This window comes from Hippocampus comes, unplaced genomic scaffold (genome assembly GCF_001891065.2).
Source record: "Hippocampus comes isolate QL1 unplaced genomic scaffold, H_comes_QL1_v1.1 scaffold16, whole genome shotgun sequence".
Lineage (NCBI taxonomy): Eukaryota > Metazoa > Chordata > Actinopteri > Syngnathiformes > Syngnathidae > Hippocampus > Hippocampus comes.
In genome coordinates, this window is record NW_017806168.1 from 206,227 (window position 1) to 226,676 (window position 20,450).

General features: G+C 43.8%; 3 protein-coding genes and 1 long non-coding RNA gene across 8 annotated transcripts in view; 2 read left to right on the forward strand and 2 right to left on the reverse strand.

The window, feature by feature from the left end:
• Positions 1-7,694, forward strand: part of ctnnal1 (catenin (cadherin-associated protein), alpha-like 1) — a 45,721-nt gene extending 38,027 nt beyond the window's left edge. Inside the window, exons 5-18 of the mRNA XM_019895950.1 lie at positions 9-110; positions 271-471; positions 668-757; positions 1,129-1,287; positions 1,356-1,448; positions 1,959-2,109; positions 3,090-3,127; positions 3,207-3,257; positions 3,425-3,579; positions 3,669-3,717; positions 4,482-4,538; positions 4,674-4,793; positions 5,776-5,859; positions 6,676-7,694. Coding sequence (XP_019751509.1) covers positions 9-110; positions 271-471; positions 668-757; positions 1,129-1,287; positions 1,356-1,448; positions 1,959-2,109; positions 3,090-3,127; positions 3,207-3,257; positions 3,425-3,579; positions 3,669-3,717; positions 4,482-4,538; positions 4,674-4,793; positions 5,776-5,859; positions 6,676-6,873 — 1,548 coding nt within the window. The 3' untranslated portion in view covers positions 6,874-7,694. The remainder of the gene's footprint in view (positions 1-8; positions 111-270; positions 472-667; positions 758-1,128; positions 1,288-1,355; positions 1,449-1,958; positions 2,110-3,089; positions 3,128-3,206; positions 3,258-3,424; positions 3,580-3,668; positions 3,718-4,481; positions 4,539-4,673; positions 4,794-5,775; positions 5,860-6,675) is intronic.
• Positions 7,695-7,719: 25 nt separating this feature from the next.
• Positions 7,720-10,031, reverse strand: abitram (actin binding transcription modulator). 3 transcript variants are annotated; one of them, XM_019895963.1, is made up of 6 exons: positions 9,920-10,031; positions 9,580-9,631; positions 9,353-9,482; positions 9,202-9,278; positions 9,059-9,128; positions 7,720-8,545 (listed from the first exon to the last, which is right to left on the reverse strand). In XM_019895963.1, the coding sequence occupies exons 2-6, from the start codon at positions 9,627-9,629 to the stop codon at positions 8,396-8,398; spliced, it is 477 nt and encodes a 158-aa protein (XP_019751522.1). In that variant the 5' UTR covers positions 9,630-9,631; positions 9,920-10,031; the 3' UTR covers positions 7,720-8,395. The 3 variants fall into 3 exon arrangements, with proteins under 3 accessions (XP_019751522.1, XP_019751521.1, XP_019751523.1); XM_019895962.1 differs by having other exon boundaries at positions 9,909-10,017; XM_019895964.1 differs by lacking the exon at positions 9,920-10,031 and adding an exon at positions 9,754-9,875.
• Positions 10,032-10,075: 44 nt separating this feature from the next.
• The window catches only part of LOC109531596 (uncharacterized), an 18,287-nt gene continuing 7,912 nt past the window's right edge, over positions 10,076-20,450 (forward strand). The window contains exons 1-4 of one of the 3 annotated variants that reach the window (XR_002171202.1): positions 10,076-10,151; positions 10,620-10,828; positions 14,077-14,221; positions 17,043-17,144. This is a non-coding gene — a long non-coding RNA (uncharacterized LOC109531596). The remainder of the gene's footprint in view (positions 10,152-10,619; positions 10,829-14,076; positions 14,222-17,042; positions 17,145-20,450) is intronic. The other 2 variants (XR_002171203.1, XR_002171201.1) reach the window with 2 other exon arrangements.
• sla1a (Src like adaptor 1a) overlaps positions 18,077-20,450 on the reverse strand; it is a 3,428-nt gene continuing 1,054 nt past the window's right edge. Inside the window, exons 2-7 of the mRNA XM_019895961.1 lie at positions 20,311-20,410; positions 20,139-20,225; positions 19,628-19,731; positions 19,160-19,291; positions 18,592-18,712; positions 18,077-18,521 (exon numbers count right to left, since the gene is read on the reverse strand). Coding sequence (XP_019751520.1) covers positions 18,353-18,521; positions 18,592-18,712; positions 19,160-19,291; positions 19,628-19,731; positions 20,139-20,225; positions 20,311-20,410 — 713 coding nt within the window. The 3' untranslated portion in view covers positions 18,077-18,352. The remainder of the gene's footprint in view (positions 18,522-18,591; positions 18,713-19,159; positions 19,292-19,627; positions 19,732-20,138; positions 20,226-20,310; positions 20,411-20,450) is intronic.

Consider the following 20,450-nt stretch of genomic DNA (forward strand, 5'->3'; position numbering starts at 1 on the left):
GGCGGTGGCGCTGCGCCCTCGAGCAGGTCGTGGACATTGTGACGGAGGCTCGCGGCTGCGCTGACAGCATTGTTCCCGCGAGCGTCTACAACGCCATCAAGGACTACAGAGTTAATAAAAAAATACACCGCGACATTATTTTGCCTGTTATAAAGTCAAGAAATTTTTTTTCCTAAAATCGGATAAAAAGGCTGCTTTTGTTCTCGACACACCATCCAATTAATGCACAAGTAGCCAAATTGTTTCCAACTTTGAGTTGGCTTTATGCAGACGAGCGTGGAGTGCCTGCGCGACAACCTGTACGCCTCCCTGCCGGATGGCGTGGGCCGCCAGATGGAGGTGCTGGTGGAGCGCACCGAGGACTTCACAGACTCGCCATACACGGGACACGAGCAGCGCCAGGCCATCCTGGGCATGTGCCAGCTGGCCCGGCAGGATGCGCAGCAGCTGCTGCACGCCTGGAACCAGGCTGTACGGACTCTCAATATTCGGTCAAGTTAATGAGCTAAATCCATTTTCACTGTTGAATTGAAATGTTGAGCCCCACCCAAACGTTAAGGTACCACTGTACTTCAATTTATACAAGCCAAGGCATGTAGAGGTTAGTCGTTATTTTTTTTAAACTTTGTGTGAAAGGTCTTCCGTCTTGGTTTGTCCCCCGGTCCAGCAACAATCAGTCCAGGCCAAGGAGACCACAGAGGAGTTGGAGGTGGCCATCGCCAAGTCATGCCAGAGCGTCAACGACCTCAGACGTGAGGTGAGCGGCGGTCCGGGCTAGCTAGCTCAAGCTCATTTATGGAGTTAAAGGGCTTTTTCGATGACACATGAACTCTTTAATTAACTCCTTCAGTACCAGCCAATTCTGGACCAAGTCTGAAAAGACGTTTAAAAACGTCTTTGGGAGTGAATGAGTTTTAATTAATTGCTGTTTGTCAATGAGACTCCTCAAGAGGAGTCGACTACATTTTTTGATGCGAATGAGCGGAAAAGTATTGGCCAGCTCTGGGTTGATCATTAAGCTGAGAAAAGTTAATTCTTCAAAAATCTTTGCTGAGGATCAAGAATGTATGCCTGGATGTATTGTTCAACACGCATGATTTGTAATTCTCTGACTTTGGCCTCTCCCAGCTGCACAAGGTGGCGGTGGGCCGGGCCTCGGAACTGCTGAGGGTCCACGCTGAGGACTCGCCCCTGTACGCACTCAAGGCCGCCAGCACCGAGGGCAACCTGGAGGCGGTGGCGCAGTATTCCCGAGCGCTGACAGAGCAGAAGGAACAACTGGTGGAAGTACGACAATCAGAGGATGGGAAATAGGGTTCACCGAAGCACTTCCTGTTGCCTCTGTTGACCCTCAGAACTGTCGGCTGCTGTGTCACGTGTCCGGGACCGAGCCGCTGGAGATCACCTGCGTGCATGCCGAAGAGACCTTCCATGTGATTGGCCCGCAGGTTTGCACCACATCGCTCGATAGAACTGACCTCCACGCTGCCTGTATCTTGTTGAGCGGCAGCAGATAAATGACGTCCGACATGTCTGAGAACAGAGCGTCCACCTCACCCTCCTCTAATCGTATTTGCTGTGGGAAATTGTCCGTGGTGGTAATTATCCGGTACAGTCCTCCAGGCGGGATGTACGCCGTAATGACTAGACGGCTGCCGAGGTGAAAAGTCAGGCCGTCAATAATGCAGCAGCACCAGGCGCTACGCTGTTAGCCCACCAGGCTAATTGGCTATTAATGAGAACACCCCCGGGGAGGTGACCTCAATTCCTGTGGGACGAATTAACACCCATGTTTTTTTTAAACCGTTACTATTGTATTAACGCCGGCTGTCACGATGACATCATTTTCAGAATATATTAAAAGAAAATCACGAGAATCTGAAAATGTATTCATAATCCTAAATATCATTTCAGTTCCACATTGTAATATGTCAGGTATTCCGACATGGCTTTTCCAGATCATTTCGGCGGCGCAGACCCTGGCGCTGCACCCATCCAGTAAGATCGCCAAGGAGAACCTGGAGGTGTTCTGTGAGGCCTGGGAGTCTCAGCTGGGTGATGTGGCGCTGCTGCTGCGCGAGATCGACGACGTCTTGGAGGGGAAGCGAGGTACACGGCGCTCCGATGAAAACTGGGACAGTCAGAGTCTGTTTTCATGTTCAGCAACTCAGTCATTCCCAAGAAGAATTGAAGTCGTGCGTTATAATCAAAGCATTCAGTGCCAAGGTCATCTTAGGTCGTTTGTTTTTTTTTTTTTTTTTTTTTTTTTCATCGGGAACGATTCAGAGAGGTGTGATGTGCCGTCCTTTTTCATTGCAAGCGTCCTAAATTCTCAGCGGTATGCCTAAAAAAAAAATTAAAATAATGTACCGGAAGCCAGGGGTTCCCAAATACCGGGCTGCGGACCGGTGCCGGTCTGTGGGTCATTTGGTGCGGGCCGCACAGAAAGAATAAATAACTTGCATTTTGGAATCTGAAAGATGTTTTATTTTGAAAAATTACTGGATTCTCTGTTATATCAGTCGACAGTATGTCACTCTTGACGCAGATGAATGTGCGCTTCTCGGTCACGTGATAGGAAATGAAACCTAGGAGCTAGCAAAATGAAAAGTTTTTTCGGGAAGGGGAAAAGGCGACAGAAGAGGAACCTACGACTTTCAAGACAGTATCAGGAGTCTTATTTCAAATCCGGCTTTATCTCAACGGGAGATTGAGACGCACCAAGCCTACTCTGCATAATAAGCGACGATGGTGAGTCGTATTTTTCATGCACTTTTTATTTGCGGCGTATCTTATTTTGAAGGCACGTTTAAACGTTACCATAGCGACCAGAGAATGTTGAGGCCAGATAGGACGTTCCTGGTGTAATGATTCAGGTTTATTATTATATTTTGAAAATACCACACTTTTCATGCAGGTCATATCATGTTAGATTGTTGTATCTACCCGACCTTAAAGGCCATTCCCTGAAAATATTGTCTCACATGAAACCGGTCCGTGGGGCAAAAAAGGTTGGGGACCTCTGCCCTAAGCGATTGCACCGGTACGAACAGCCACTGAATGAGTTCAATCTGCTTTTGTGTTTACAGGAGACAAAAGAACGTATTTGTCACTTCCCAGATCCGGAGTGAGTAGCACGCCGCCCACTCTATCCAATATAATAATAATAACAACAACAATATATGATTTATTTATTTTACTTGCAGAAGCATTCTGCTAATATGAAGAGCGCCAAGCCGGTTAAGTTGGACCCTGAGGTAAGGCCACGCGTCTGCGAATGTATTAGGGTGATTTATAGTCATGAAAAGGTCGCTGTTGGACAGGGTAGTCAAAGTAGTTATGGATTCCCTTATTCCTTAATTCATTTCTCAAGCCTGAACGAATGAGAACTGCGGCGGTCGTGCGTTTTGTGCTTGGTGTACAGGAGCAGAGCAGCATGGCCAAAGTGGGCTTGGAGCTGCGTCTGTTGTCATCCGACGTTGACGCCGAGCTCGAAAAGTGGGAGGAGCAAGAGCAGCAGGTGGTCCGCCACAGCCAGAGCGTGGCCAGCATGGCTTACAACATGTACCTCTTTACCAGGTTCGCATGCGGAAGACGTACAGTCGTCGTCATTCATAGCTTTGTGTTCAATCAGGTTGTGGCTTCATTTCTGTGCTTTGCTTTCCCAGAGGGGAGGGGCTTCTCAAGACCACACTCGATCTTTTCCATCAAGCTGAGGTAGTTCTTCTTCTCGTACCTCAATGAGTGACGCAATTTAAAACGGTACCTCGGAAATGCTTCTGTGTGAGCAAAAATCTGAAAATTGAGTGTAGAGGGTAGTGGCAAACGTCATCAAGAAAAGTCTATTGGCTTCAAGTTTACAATGCAAAACGGCATAGACGGGCTAACGAAACTAGCATTACGGTTGGCGGTAGTAAACCCTTGAAGCAATGGATATATGAACACAAGCAGTGTACTAAGATGCAGAAAATGAAACTATATTTACAGGCATATATTCTTCATCCTCTGTGTAGAACGACTGATATTACTGCAGTTTATTGAGCGGTTGTCTTGATGGACAGTGGCCTCCGAAATATTAGCGGTGTGGATTTTGCGATTACGCCTCATTGAAACCCCAATTGTTGTTTTTTTAACCCAATCCCTTATTTGTGTTTTGTTTTTATTTACCAGATCTGATTTTTATTTATTTATTTATTTTTGTTAAAAACAAAAATTGGGATTTTTTTTGAGGAAAGGATTTGGATCAATTTCAATGGGGAAAGAAAATCTGACATGAGCCCGGCAATGGGAAATAATTTTTCCGTCTTGTCACAAGACATTGTGGGGAATTTGTTGTTCATCTGTTCTTGTCCTTCTCATCCCCGCGCCTTTTGTCATTTTTTCTGGGATTGATTCCGGCGAAGATGAGGCACGCACCTCCTCGCCTCGCTGAAATCACTTTCTTTCTTTCCTGTTGTTTTCAACATTCTTGTCTTCTCCAGGTTCTGTCGGAAGAAGGACTCCAGCTGTGCTCGTCCCTGCACGTCTTCTGCACACAGGTATTTACCGGCAAAACAGCTTCGCCTTGCTGAAATCACTTTCTTTCTTTCCTGTTTGTTTTCAACGTTCTTGTCTTCTCCAGGTTCTGTCGGAAGAAGGACTCCCCCCCCCTTCTACTAAATCTCTCTTTTTATCTGGTTGGTGAGGAGAAGTTGGCGCTGACGTCAGAGGTGGAGAAGCTGGCCGTGTTGTGTCAACAACTACAAGCGGGTGCCAGGACCCCCGTGCACGGCAAAAGTGCCACCTTCCAGAAGGTACGATACAGCTACATGGTCCACATTTGATCTCATACAAAATAAAAATAAACACACCTTGTTTTTTTTTCTTCGACTGGCTTTAGTAAAATGTCCAATTTTACTGTATTGGCTTGATATTCCAACACCAATGAGTTGGACCTCAGGAAAGGAGATGTACTCATTTACACAAATCTTACTTGAGAAATAAGCCGTTTATGTACACACACTACGCGGAAAAAAATTAAGGATATATAATTACAGCTGGTGTTTAAACAGTCGTTCACATTTTGACATCCTGAGACCAAGATGGCACCGAACAAAGGATCAACAGTACCTTACAATTGTGACGCTTGAAACAGGATGTTCTCAGACGGAAGTGGCCACTGAGCTTAGAGCGGCACAGAGTGTCATCAGCAGGTTGCAACAGACAAACCGAGAGACTGGAAGAGTCACAGAAAGATGTAGAAGTAGACGTCCTTTAGCCACATCTCATGCTAATGGCCGCTGCATTGTGAGCAATGCCATGAGAACCCGGATGATGAATACCACTCAACTCCAGGGACGTTTAAGGGAGCTGAGAGGCACCCAAGTGTCACGTTAGACCATTCGAAACCATTTACATGAGCGTGGTCTGCATGCCAAACGACCTGCAGGAGTACCTGACCATACCACCAGGCTCAGGCGTCATCATTTTGCCTCGGCCAGGGAGCATTTATGCTGGACGAGGCACCAGTGGGCCTCAGTGCTACTCTCTGATGATAGTCTATTCTCGTTGAGCGGAAATGATGACCGCCAACGATGTTGAAGACGTCAAGGAGACCGCTATGTATCAGCCACTGAGCTTTTGGTGGTGGCAGTGTTAGTGTGGGCAGGTGTGTCCAGTCGGTATGGAACTGGGCTTCACTTCACACCTGAATCCTATTGAAAACCGGTGGGAGCAGCTGAGTCGTGTCAAAAGAGCACAGAGTTGTTCCTGAGGGCTCCTGTATTGTTTCGTCAGGTGGACTCGTCAATTCAGACAACCAGGAGCGTGTTGAGCCTTCTCCTGAACATCCTTCCAGCATGTTACAAGCTCAACGCAAAGGTGACATATATACACACAAAGACAAATAATATATACAATAACTGTATTAAATAATTCTATCCTGTCATTAATGATGGTAGGTGCACGCAGTTGTTCACTAGCACAGTACAGTTTAGCCTACTACTCGAAATTTCATTCTACAGTGGGAGTCTGGTTGGACTGGTGTGCCTCGTCACGTCATATCGTGCTTCACTTTTTGCGGTTTCACTTTCACACATTTATTTTTTTAAATAATACCTAATTTTCTCGATCGCTTAATTTTGCTGTGACAATTATATGTTTCCGCACGGACTGTTGCTTTAGGTTCGCGTCGCAATAAGCACAAGCCAAGAGAAAAAAAGCCAACGGATACTAGTGGAGAACGTGAGGGTGGTGACCCCAAGTGGACAAAAGCAATAACTGCACCTGGATTTTGGTACCGGTTTGCGCTACTGCGGGTTTCCGTATGGCTTCCGGGTTGCGCGTACCGGAACTTCTGTTGTTATGAATCGATCGTTAATGTAATAAGTTTAACGTCTTCCAAATTTTAATGCATAGGTTTTTATTCCGGGTAAGGGAATTTCTATTTGACAGAAGTCCATAGGTGGGAATACTGCATTATGCATAAAGCTTGAACATATATAAAAATAATAAAATACATGGTCGCTTCTTGCTGGAGTTTTTTTTTTCTCGCGGGAAGTCCATTGGAACATTTATTCTATACAGTTGCTCTTCAAGTGCATTGAGAACAAAGAGTATTACTAGTGCATCGACCGCAAAATGGATATCAAGGATATCGAATAAATACTCAAGCAGCTTTCCATATCCTCATCGCAGTACAAGTACAAACGGAGCAGTCTGGGCTCGCCGCAGGACTGGCGCTCGGAAACCGACACGCCGGTCCAAGACGGTGACGCTGTGCTCCACAACAACAACAGCAACAGCGGCAGCAGCAATGGCAACCGCCATGACGACTTTGTCGTCAAAATTACAGTGCAGCACATGGCCGGCCTCAACCTGCTGGAGAGCAAGTAATACGCACTCTGGCCTGGGGACGGCCGTGTCATTACCGTGACAGCGACAGGGCTGGTGACAAAACTGCTGAAACAGAGAAAGAACTCATGCTGTCCTTGGTTGGTGTCGCACCTGCTTGTTTTGTGTTGTACACACTGGGGATGGAATTCTTCACACCTCTGTTCAAAATCTTATTTGTGAGATTTAAAAAAATATATACCAAGGTCAATCATTTTAACTCAAATGAAAAAACTGACAAGAGGTCAAAAGTGTGCACACCCTTTTATAACTCGGGATGTGAATGTGTTTCGTTCAATCTGAACACGTACACATCCTTATAAGAGGGTGTGCACACTTGTGCAACTGCATTGTCTGTATTTTTACTCAGCCGCTCCAAAAATATGTTTTCAGATGAGTTGCACAGGTTGTAAGTCAGAATGATGGAAAGGGTTTTTAAATGATTTATCTTGGTCTGTTTGCCAAAAACTTGGCACTAGACTATTTATATCCACACAAAGTGTCGCTGCACACCAGCTACGTGATTGTCTTGATGTGTGTCAGTTTTGCGCTACTCTGTTGCACACTATGTGCCATGTAAGGACAAAAAAAAAAAATTACAGTTAATTGCCAAAGGCGATCTAACGAGTGATTGGTTAGCATTACGCACGACGCAAATGTTGGATGGTACTTGGAAATGTACGTGGAATGCTCGGGAGCAATTTTGTGCTGAGATGCTTTTTGTCGTTTGTCTCAGAATGTGAGCAGCTAAGGATGCCGAGTACTGTAATGAGGTGGTTCACAGGTGAAGAAATCATAGCTCTAGTTTTGGATTATAGTAAGGAAAAAAAAAGATGACACGATGGAAACAAAAATAAACAATATTTTTTATTAAATCAGTGTTGGTTGTTTTAAGTAAAGATGATTTTTCCATCGACCAAAAATTAAACCATAAATAAGGCTTTCAAACTAATTTTGACTATATACAAACTCCGATGGGTATCAGATCCAATACAAGATGCAATGTGAAATTTGAGCGTTGACAAAGTCTCAAGAGGCCATGTCCAAAAAGACACAGGAAGTCAGCCATTTTGGGTTAAAGTGGCCATTTTAGAGTCATTTTGTCCCATTTACAAAAGCTCTTCAAAAGAAGACTACAATTTTGAACATTACATTGGGAAATATTTTTGTTTTGGCCATGGACTGAGGGCAGTAAATAGTGGTGAGGTATGTTATAAAACAGTCAACTCATAACTTAAATTGCTGTTGCCATCATGATTAGACCTGAGGAAAAAAAAAGGCTCCAGAACCATGACCAAGATATTTTTCCCCATTTCCAGATGTACCTCAAAGGTAGACTTGCTTTCTCTTTTTCAGATGCAAATGTCTAAAAAGTCCATTTCACAATGTCGGCACCAAAACCGAACGACCTCATGCCGAACATTCACAGGCATTTTTGTACGCTATGAAGTGGCATGTATGCTGACCTGAAGGCACAGTGCAACTCTTCTTCCACGATTTAATTTCAGTTTCACGCGAAGCTTCGTCATGACTGCTGTGTTACGCCCATTGCCTGCGCGGCGTCCCGTCCGGCGACGAGCTTTTCAAAGTCGTCTCTGCTCAGAAGGTTCTCTGTGATGCTTTTGCTCTCCTCGAACTTGGGCAGGATGACGGCGATGTAGCCGTCCGTTGATGGCTGCGTGCACAAAGCACTACAAATGTCGTTTGACATTTTTAGACAAACAAGCCCAATTCCAATGGAGTCAGGACATTGTGTTAAACAAAATCAGTATACAGTGATGTGTGAATAATTTTAGACCTATATTTAATGGCTGATAAACTTGGTTTATTGAAAATAATCAACTTAAAATTTTATGGCTCTAAAACTTGGGACGGCGTCACACTTACCACTATGTTACATGACTTTTTCTTTTGCCAACATTCAAGAAATGTTTGGGAATTGAGGACACTAATTGTTGAAGCTTTGTAGGTGGAATACTCTCCCATTCTTGCTTGATGTACAGCTTGAGCTGTTAAACAGTCATTGTCATTGGGAAAAGGGTCTGGACTGCAGGCAAAAAGTTTCAGTTTGAACATTAAACTTCTTGTCTTTGTCGTGTATTCAATTAAATATAGGTTGGACTGTATTTTGTTTTTATTTCTGGTTCACACAATGTCTCAACTTCATTGGAATTGGCTTTGTATTTACCTTCTCCTGTAAGAGAGCGGGTCTTTCCAGAATGTTCTCATTGACTTCCAGAAGTCGTCCCCTGATGCAGCTGCCACATCCACAGATTCAGACTAATGAAAATCCTTTACACAAGAATTTGGGATATACAATGGAGGGCTCACCTATAGATGGTGAACTGGGTTTCGTCTGTGCATGTTATCCGACATAGAGGAGCAAATTCGGTAAGGAACTGACCTCCCTGGTGATTACAAAGCAAGGAAAGTGAGTAAAATGACAAGCTGAAATGCACACAGCCGGGGTGTATAACCTTACTCGCTTGGACTTTCCGGACACTTTGTTGTTTAAGCGACTGCAGCCATTACTGATTTGGTAATCGATGTTTGAGATGGTTCGCCCTTTTTCCAGCAACGGGTGAGTCTCGGCCAAAGTGATGACGCATATTCTGAATATACAGCCATACAAGAGAGTTTTTTTCAAAATTTTATTTATGACACGTATGGTCAATCCTTATTTTATAATACTAAAGAAGAAAGAGTTACCTGTTTGAATGTTGAAGGATGCAGTGGTCCTCACATGGCTTTCCTTTCATATCTACGAAATATATGCATTATGTATAAAATACAACACTCACAATAAAGCAATAACAGAACATAATTTATCCAGTTTCAGCTTACTTCCCCCTCAAATATTGCAACGTCGCGAGTGTGTCCAACCTTAACATACCTTAACATATACTTCAAATCGGAAATTTACGACATTTTGTTATTGTGACAGGTCTTCAGGTTCAAGTCTACTTAACACGCCAGCTAGGCTAACAGCTAGCTAGTTTACACACCGGTTACACGAGCACCATTTTATTTTTATTTACCGGCTCTGTACCATCGTGTGTAGTAACGGTCGATGACCGAAGGCGCGGCGGCTCCACCGTCTTTGTGCTCCTCGTCGTCGTCCATGAAATAGATTAGAAGAGAAAAACGATGTTCTACCTTATTAGAAACTGAAACTGTATGTTTCTCGTCGGTCACGAAACGGCGTTACACAAGAATATTGCCCGCACCTGAAAATAAACGTGCAGAAAGTTTCTTCACTTCCGCGTCCACGCAAAAAGCAGGTAATCGTGGTCAATTTTAAATATACGGAATGTAGAAGGCCGCTCATTTATGTTAATCTGTCAAAAATTCGACATGTGCAGTCCGACTAACGATTAGCAAATGTTTGTCGGCATTTATAATTTAAAAGACAATTTGAATTCAAGGCGGGTTAAAAAATGAATTTGTTTTCGGTGTCACTGTTGTTTTTTTTGCTAACATTGCTAATGTGTGTTTGTGTAAGACAGTATCATAATGGCAAACGCTGAAATATCGTTTCCCGTTTGGTGTCAGAAGAAGAACACAAAGTATAACAAGCATCATTTCCAACGATGTCACCAAACTATTAAGATATTTACACGTCACACTTTTTACAAACAATTTCCACGTGCCATAGATTTAGTCAAAATGTCCTATGTAACAATAATTATTCCAAATTATTTTTACACCATTTTTTAAAATATTGCCCTATTGCAATCGACTTGTTTTAGGGGCGGATCTGTCTCATGTGGCGTGTCAACAGTCATCCTGATCCCACGTATTGCTGAACTAGTGGCGAGCCCAGGTGTCAAGAACCACTTATCCGGATTTCGCCTGCACCTTCATCCCGGTGTTTGGCTTCCCCAAGTCAACAAATGGCGTTCATAAGAAGCTAACTGATGTTATCAAAAGGCTGATGGATGCAGCATTTGACAGACAGGTAAGTGCTTTGGAATCATAGTGTGTGCTATATTTTCACTTTAAACTATGACTATTGGCGATTCGAAACATTTTAGGAGGTACAGCATGTCAATCAACTGCCCATTTTTTACTATTCAAAATAGTCTCCAGCGAATAGTTACTGCGTGACCCCCTTAAACCAGGGGTCATTAATCCTCTTACTTCAGCACCATTGCCTGGCCTGTTTTCCACCTCTCCCTCCTGTAACACACCCGATTCAAACGATCACATTCCGCAGAAGGTTGAACGGCGATTATGATCATTTGAATCGGGTGTGTTGCAGCAGGGAGACATAGAACATCCAGGAATGCGGCCTCACTGCATTTGAACAATTTTTCCGCATTGTCCACTAGATGTCATACAAGTACAACTAACGTCAGTGTTGGTTTCTGGCCAGTGAAATTCCTAAAACTAGATAGCTGAGAGATCTGCTTTTTGGACAGTAACGAATATGTTTTACTTTTGTACTCTAGTCCATTTCAGAATCTGTACATTTTTACTTTTACTCAGTTCGATCAAGCATCTCAATTTTGTTATTTTGTTTTTTTTTGTGACACAAGTGTCTGTACTTCTGCCTAAGGACATAATGTGAGCTACCTTTTCCACCTCTGATATCATATAGAAATATCATATAAATCACATTCCAGTCATAACAGGTTGCGTCATCATGATGGCATCCTCCTTGTGTGCTACAATTAATACCAAGAGGATGAGTACATGAGAACGTTTGAGGGCCAAATGAGTTTTCCGTCAATCTTACCGTCTGCGTTCATCCACCACAGAGATGGAAAGTTTTGCCGTCAGGGCCGCTCTGTTGCCTTTTTCCCCCCATGACTCTCACACAACACAAAATATTCAATGGCTGGGTGGAAATAGTAACCTAAAGGGAGAATCTTGCATCAGCCTTGGAATACAAAAAGCATATGGTCAGCGGTGTTTTGATATTAAAAAAAAAAAAAAAATGGTGGCACAAAAAAACACTTGGCGAGACTACCAGGAAAATTACTCTTGGCCTCTGATTTTTTATTTATTTTTTAATTTAAATTTCTGTCAAAGGCAATGTATCTCTTATAATAGTCAAGACTTGTTAAAGGTGACAAGTGTAATAAAATTTTAGCAAGCTTGCCCAAAATGGTTCCATATTTCGGCTGCTACATGCTACGCGCCACAGTCACACTTTATGCTAACTTTAAGGGTACAGTAGCTTGTAAGATAAGATAAGAAATCCTTTATTAGTCTCGCAATGGAGAAATTCCCAATTCACAGCAGCAAAGTTATGAAAGGAAGACGTACAGGAACAAAATATAGGAGCTACACTTTGTTGTTTGAAGCAGTTATCACACCATTTTGGACTTGAAAATGTTTCTTGGAGTCCACTAATAATCCCACTTGAGTGTCAACGGTTCCTCGAGGGGCGCCTTTAGCCTCGCTATGATTCCTGTCGGGGCATTCTGAAGTGTTTGTCGGTGCTCTGTTGTCTATTTGTATCCGTCAGTGTGTGTACATTCCCCGCATTTCACGATTTACTGTTGGAACGCTCTTTCCCGAGAGGTTCACTGGCAGGCCATCGTCGCTGGAGCGTCTGCAGCTGCAACAGGCCCGCACACATTCACAAACACACACACAGCTACACGTCAGCTACTACCGCCACACTTGGCTTCTTTTTTGGCATGAGCAACACCTCGCCAGAAGCCCCCCCCCCCCCCCCCCCCCCCCCCCCCCGCCCCCTTCCACGTGGACCCGGTCCAGGAGCATGGAGAGCCAGATAATGAAACACTTAAGAAGACAGGCCAAGATCAGGATGCGCCTAGCACAACATGGAGCATTCAAGTCGAATGAGGCCAAATTGTAAGACCATTGCAGCCAATCGGAAGCCAGAAAAAAAAAAAAGCCATTTCTCGGAAGAGCTGCAACGACAGCAACACATTTTGCAAATTTGCGTACGGAGGAATTCTAACCATTTGTGCATTTGATTTCAAGCTTGTCGCGTATTCCACTGCTAAACTCGTCAAAATGAAGCGTTTTATGCGTGCCACACCTTTGTGTAGGGAGCGCTCAAAAGTGCTTTTGTGTGTGTGTGTGCTATGCGGTTGCCATGGCAACAATTAGCTCATCCGTGACATTGTTGACCTGTTCAAAAAGTTCACATAGCAAAGGTGCTTTATCTTCGGGTTGAATCTTTTAGTGTTTTTAAGCGTCCTCTGTATTAAATGCTTGCTAATAAATCATTTGCAAGTGCCTTTTGGGGGTGGGTGGGGGCCGGGCTGTCAAAGTCAATCATCACTCGCCGATAACAGACTTGGGCATAAATCCTCTTGAAGATCTACGATGAGACATTTTACTTAATGTCTCTTGACTTTTTGAAGTATTTCCATCAAGTGCAGACCCACTCCTCCCCCTCAGGGTGAGGGTTTCAAAAGCTTGAAAAGTAAAGCACGTAAAATGACTTGCCAAGACTGTAAGATGAAGTTGCCTGTGTTCTGGCGCTACTTTTAGCTCGTCGCTAATGTTGTAGCTGCTTGTTGGCATGCAAACCATTTGTCAGTTGGATATATGTATCTGTATATATATTTTTTGTTAACGTGGACACTGCTGTTTCGAATTCGCTTGGATGTTGCTTGTTACTCTGGAGTCTTTTGGTTAGCATTTTGTTAGCGTCAGTCCTGCTCATGGGCATGATTGAGAGCGTCCCAACTGCTTGCAGCTGCTTCTGGTTATGATTAATAGGACACGGAGCATTTTCCTGTTCTTAGCGTAGGACTTTAAGCCGACGAGAACACGTTTTTCTTTTTCATTTTAAAAACGGTGGGTTCCGATACGGAGTGTGGATATTCCGCCATCCATCACTTGGCTACTCCCTGTCTTGATTTCATCCACCTTGTTCATCTTCACCGTCACTCGAGCCAGTCAGTCGGCAGACTGGTCCCCGCTGGTAATTTTTCCTCGTGTCGTTTCCCCTCGAGAAGCTTCAGCCAGTTGAGTGGAGAAGCCAACAGCAGTGGAAAGAACGCACACTCAGCCTGGGAGGATGCAGAGTTAGCGTGTGCCCCCCCCCCCCCAATCCCCTTCGAGGCATTTAAGAGGTTTCAGGTGGCCTGTTTAAACCACCGCCGATCCTTAATTTTGCCTTAATCACCGCAACTGTTTCTCCTTTGCCACGTTTGTCATAAGGCAGGGCTACTGACTCATCACAACTTTTTTTTTTTTTTTTTTTTTTTTTTTTACAAGGCAGACATGAATAAACATGAAGTCAGCAGCCAGCCTCGTGAAGACTCGCAGGCGTCAAATCGTACCTTAACAGAAGACGAAGATGAAGAGGAAACAGGAGGAGGACAAACCGAAGACATTTTGTGGAGCCATTTGGCTCTTCAGGGTGAGATCAAAGATCTTAAAATTGGATCCAAATATTCTCTCGAATGTCTTCCCAGAACAGCTCCAGCTCGCCTTCCCTCCTCTTCGGCTGCACCGAGACTTTCCACATGCAAATGTTTGTTTTCTTTCAAAATATGACCTCCGTTTTCCCCCCGAACCAAATCCCCATTAACATTAGTTCACATTGAGCATCTCACCTCGTGAGTAACAACGTGCTAATGTGGTGCTTGATGGCTCTTCTATGATAAAATAATCCTAAAATGATCACCAGAGGGAAAATTAAAGCGTTCTACCGTCAGTAGGAGTGATTTATTGAGGTAAAGAATTACAAGGAAAAACATAAAATGTAATGTAAAGTGCCATTTTTTTTTCAATGAAAAAAATGGACTTATTTTCCCTCAGCACACATTCCCAGTCTTATTTTATGACATTCCAGTAAAGTGCTAAATTGCACCCCGTTTCGCAACATTACGTTATCGAGAATTTAACAAGTCCAAAATTTCAGAGGAATTTTGCAACAGTAGTGCCGTGAATGTCACCTGATTCAGATGCAAGTGATTGCTTCTGTAAAAAATAAAAAAAATACAGTACCTAGTACAGTACCCTGGTGGTTACCAATGGAAATGTGGTGTTATGTATTTGTGTCCTTTTTGTGGTTCTCATCATTTGCATGCATGTTTCGAGAAATAGAACATATTTGAATCGGCAACAAGGGAAATGGCCAGACTCAAATTTTGGGTGAGAACTTCCTTTTTGCACCCAAAATACATGGGCTATTGCATTAGTTTCACTTTGTAGCACCCAAGTGGCCCTTAATCACTCTGTTTAGAAGGGAGGAAAAAAAAGCTTTGGGTGAACTCAACAAACGTCGATAAACGTTTAATTTGGGTTTGGGAATGTCACTCATTGGTTCAGTTTTCCTTTTGTTCAAGTTGGCTTTCACACATGTCAGAACAAAGAAGTACGGGTTTACAGTTTACTGTTGGCCTTTCTTTTTGACCCCAACTGAAAGATTTTAGTAAAAAAAAAAAAACAACTCAAATTGTTTTGGAATAAATAACTTGTTTGCTTTGTTGCGATAACATTGTTACCGTTCATGTAAAAAAAAAAAAAAAAATCTCTATTTTAAAGTTTTAAATGACTGTTTTAGGCCCTCAATTACCAGTTGTGTTTTACGGACAGTTTATTTGTACATAGGATAAAAGTGAAGCTCATGCTCAAATCATCTTTTAATTAGCCTGGAAGAAAGTACAAAGTGCATGTAGGCGTAAGCAAACGTTGATTTGGAGTGTTTGCAACCTTCCATCCTGTAGGTGAGGTCAGATGTTTGGACAGCTGCTTGTGAGGATGTGGAGATTAGACGAGGAAGATCTGTACACAATCTCTCTCTCTCTCTTTCTCTGTCTTTCTCTCTCAACCCGACTTTCTCTCCTTCCTCTCCGGACATATTTTACTCAGGTCAGAATATTTGGTACAACGTCACGACCTACCGCAGAGGTGGACAAACTTTTGAGGGCCAAATGTGACTTTTTTTGAATGAGTAGGTGGGCCAAATCATTTGTTGATAAGGCAGAAAAAAAAATCAAATAGAGTGAAACTCCTCTACAACGAAACCTACATGGGCGAAAATACCCCTTAGTGTGAAAAAATGTTCATGCATGAAAGCTATTCCCACTTTTCTGCTTCCCCTATGATGAAAAGTCCCCGTTCCGTTATACGAACTCTTTTTCTCTGCTCTTGCCGTGCAACGACATTCACTACAACGAAAACAAGCCTTCCGCAAAAGTCTAATTCAACCTCAGCATGCCACAGCGACCTCTACTGCTTCGTTCGGAAACGGCAACAGCAACCGCCACACTGGTTTACACATGCGCAGTAGTACAGGAAGTATTTGTTTCAGACGCAGCACGAACGTTGCATTGCTAAAATGGCAACAAAACGGACCTTTGCATACCAAGGAGTTAAGAAAAGAAAAACTTGAAGACAGGATAAAGGTAATAAAAATGAAGTATGGAGGAAGCAAAATAAAAGACATTATGCAAGAAATTGATGTAAGTGAAAGTAAATGCTGATCGTAAATTTCGCAATTTCTTTACCTTTTTTTTCTTTCTACGCTGGCTATATGAAGTGTCAAATAAGTGTATGCTCATACTTATGCACTATTGGAATAAAAATAAAAAGTACACATACACGTTTTTTGCGTGTGTTCGTGTTTACGTCTGAGATCAAATTTGCTACAATGAAAAGTCCCCTGTTGTGAAAAATGTCTTGCTGCAAACATGATTTCATTGTAGAGGAGTTTCACTGTAGATGCACAACATTTCTATTTAGGCATTTCAATCGTAAAATAGTTACTTTTAACTACTTTGAACTGATCACAGCGCCTCCGAACAATCGCCCAAAGTCGTCTTGGAAGAAGATTGTGGGATTGTTTAAGTTGTGGTGTGGTCTCCCAAATCGTCTTCTATAGGTCCTATGGCGGTGCTAAAAATACTCATTACAGTGTGGGGTGTGGTCAGAATGGCTGAAAATGATCACAAAGTTGTGTGTGTGTGTGTGTGTGTGTGTGTGCGCGCGCATGCTTATGTGAAATAGAGAGAGAAAAAAAAATACCATTGCAAGTCAAGATGTGATGTACCTTTACCAAAATTGAACATAGCTAGCTGTCAGAGAGAGCGATTCATTTCAGAAAGAGCTTCAAGTTTTTTATTATGGTTTTAAGTGCATCCCAAAAATTCATTTTGCCCTTGTCAAATATTCTTAAACGCAATCTCCGCAGAGCTCGGAATTCCGTTGATCGCAATTTCTAACACTGTGTGCAGTGGACTGGGCCGGCTTGCTCATATTTTGGCTACAAGAGAGCAGAACCCTTCTGAAGATTCCCCCCCGAAAATGACCCGGCGGTGGAAAAGCGCCTACAGGAGGTGAGGAGATTTTCTGCCGACTAGTCACACGTACACACACAAGGTTGATTTTTTTTTTTTAACGAGAGCGGACATTATTTGATCCTGCGCTTTTTACCTCAACAAAACGCTGAGCACGTCTGCTCTCGCGCTTTCATGAACACGCGAGCTTGTAAAAAAGCTACAAGGAAGAAGCCATTAACTTTTCGAGCCGATCCGGTTAAAGATGCACATGCGGGATTTCTTCACACCGTTTGGGTCGTCTTTGCAAAAACGTGGACACGTTGCACAGTTTTTCACCGGGTGACGCAGCCCTCTTAAGCCTCTTTCGTAATATTTTATTGGCCCGCATCTTTCACACTGAAGCCAGCAAAGCAGGACCTCGCCGTTGTCAATCAACGCAACACATCTGGTGTGACGTGTCCCACCCGGCGAGTTGTTTTCTTGACAAGCCAACGCCATATAGACCATGCCGGAAAAAAAGAGACGTCTCCCGGTTTTGAACAACTCAACTCCCCCCCACCCCCCAATAACCGACCGACTGGCTCGCCCAGCCAGGCCACCGCTCATCAGCACAAACTCGATGGCTTTATTTAGACACCATGTTTGTGCTTATAAAGTCCAAACGATATGTTTGCTTTTGTTCCAACGGCTAAACGTTGATATTGCGCCGGCGCAATCATCGAATACAGAATAGGATGTCACACAGCTATTGTGTGTGCGACTCAGCATGACTTAGATTTGTTCTTGGTTTTGCTGTTCGGTGCTTTCTACCGTCTTTATTACCGATTTGTTTTACTGTTTGTTGTATATGTTAAATTGCTCCATGTACAGCACTTTGTATGCAGCGATGGATGTTTGAAAGTGCTCTATAAATACAGTTGAGTTGAGTTGAGCTATTGAGTGATAGGATGGTGCATTGACACCGGGGGAAATAGTCACAAGCCCGGCCGGATGTTTGTGAGGAAATTTAAATAAACGACATCTCCAGTCGTTGCAGTCATCATGGGAAAGAGAGAGAGAGAGAAAAAAAAAAAAGAACGTGATTGTGGAAACAACAGAAATTTCCCCAGTCCAGTGTGACTCTTTCGACCAGTGGATAAAGTGATCCATCACCTATATGAAAGTCTCCTAAGGCCAGCAAAAAGTTTTAACCCTTTCAGGGACAGTGGTTACTACAGCGGAGAGCTTATCATATTAGCAGGTTACAGGGGGCGGGCATGAAAGGGTTAATTTTCGGGGAGCACATAAAAGGATTTGCTCTTCTTCTGCCTGCTTTCCTGCCTCATGCTTTGGGCTTCTTCACACTCGGAGAAGGACAGATAGGCAGCAATGCTGCTCCGGACACCATAACTCAGCATGTTGTCATTTTGGCCACCCATGCTGGTCACTTGTGGCCTGGGAAGGAAAAAAAAAGTCTATGTAAATGAGTGTTTGCACGTCGTGGCCGCCGTCCTTCCGGTGTTACCTGTCTTTCTTCTTCCCGTCGACGTGGCGTCTCATAACAACCGACGGAACCGCTGTCGGTGGCGCTGTTCGGTTCGACTGACTCGGTGACGTCAACACGCAGCACAGGCCGTCCGCAAACTCTTGAAAGGAAGAACGACATCGCCGTTCAGCATACCGTATTTTCCGCACTATAAAGCGCTTCGGAGTAGAAGGCGTACCCTTCAGTGAATGGCCTATTTTAATACTGCTTTCATATACAGGGCGCACCGCATTATAAGGCGGGTAGAATCGAAGCTACAATAGTGGCTGCGGTGGCGTTATGCATCCACCAGATGGAGCTACGCTGAAGGAATTAATTACAGTATTTACCGCTTTCACCACCGCTGCAGTTGTAACAAGGCGCTTTCCAGAACATTTAAAATGCTACGTAAGAATATCGATCCTTATATAAGGTGATTCGGATTGTAAGGCTTTTGAGAAAATCGAATGCTTTTAGGTGCGCCTTATAGTGCGGAAAATACGGTAATTAACGCACATCTCGGGCCTGCATCTTCATGTTTTTTTTTATTTTTTGTACACGCCCTCACCAGAGTAGTGGTTGATCATATCTTCCAGGCACTGGAAGGTAAGGCCAGGGGAGATGTAGTACCAGCTGTTGTCCAGTCGGCATATACGATAGTGCCGTATCACGCTGTGCTTTATGGACAGCACGTACGCCCCTAAAAACAGACACAAGGTGCTTTTAAAAATGGTCAGGCTCCGCTTCTTTTCAGGAAGTTGCGGCGGCATTGACAAATAGCAGAAGTGCGATGCTGTAACGTGTTGTGCTTTATATCGCGCTTCGTCATTGGAGGCAGTCCCATGAGTCATGAAAGGCCGCAGACAAGTGGAAGCGTTTGTCATGAAAGCAAAGATGAAGAGGCTCATATCTGAACGCAGCAAATCTCAAAATCCAGGATCCTTCCTCCCCCACCCCCAAATATTTGGACTTCAGAATAGCTACCACGTAGTGTATAAGGTCATCTCATATGAGCTACCAGACTGGTCTTCCTCACCCTGCTCTGTGGAGCTCTCCCGTACCAGGAATGAGCCGACCCTGTTCCCGGGTAGAAGCAGAAGCTCCTCTGCCTTCTGTCTCGTCACCCCTTCGAAAAGCCACCTGATGGAGCAAGGAGCACCCCGCTGTATAAGCCTGATCCATGCAATGTGTTCCTTACACCAGGGGTGTCAAAGTCATTTTTGTCGCGGGCCACATTATAGTTACGGTTTCCCTTCGAGGGCCGTTATGAATTTGGGGAAACCATATAAATGTTTCATCACCGCCACATATTACATACACAGCGCACAACAAATTGATGGATAACTAGTTTTCAAATCAGAAGTCAAAATAATGACTGTTATTTGTGGATTACAGATGACAATTTGAAATTTTGGTTCAGACTTTAGCAAGTATCATGGAACTTGGACATGCTTGATTTGCTCTCGCGGGCCACATAAAATGACGTGGTGGGCCAGATCTGGCCCCAGGGCCTTGACTTTGACACCTGTGCCTTACACTGTACGTACCCGTGATACACTTTGCCCACATGGATCCCAGGGATGTAGTTTTCTTTTCCTGTCTGGAGCGAACGGACCTTCCACCAGTACCCCTGCCTGGAAAGAAAAAGAGAAATAGGAGTCGCTCCTGCTCTGAATTGACATTTTGAAAAAAAAAAATGCAGTCATGATGTGTGCATACTGAGCGACAATGCCAAGCTTCTCTCCGATCCTGAAGATGGGCTCGCTGACGTCAGGAGGTGGGTAGTCGGCGAGCACAACCACCATGTCTTCCTCTGGGTCTGGAAAAAAAAAATCAACAGAGCCTTGTGGGTGGGTGGG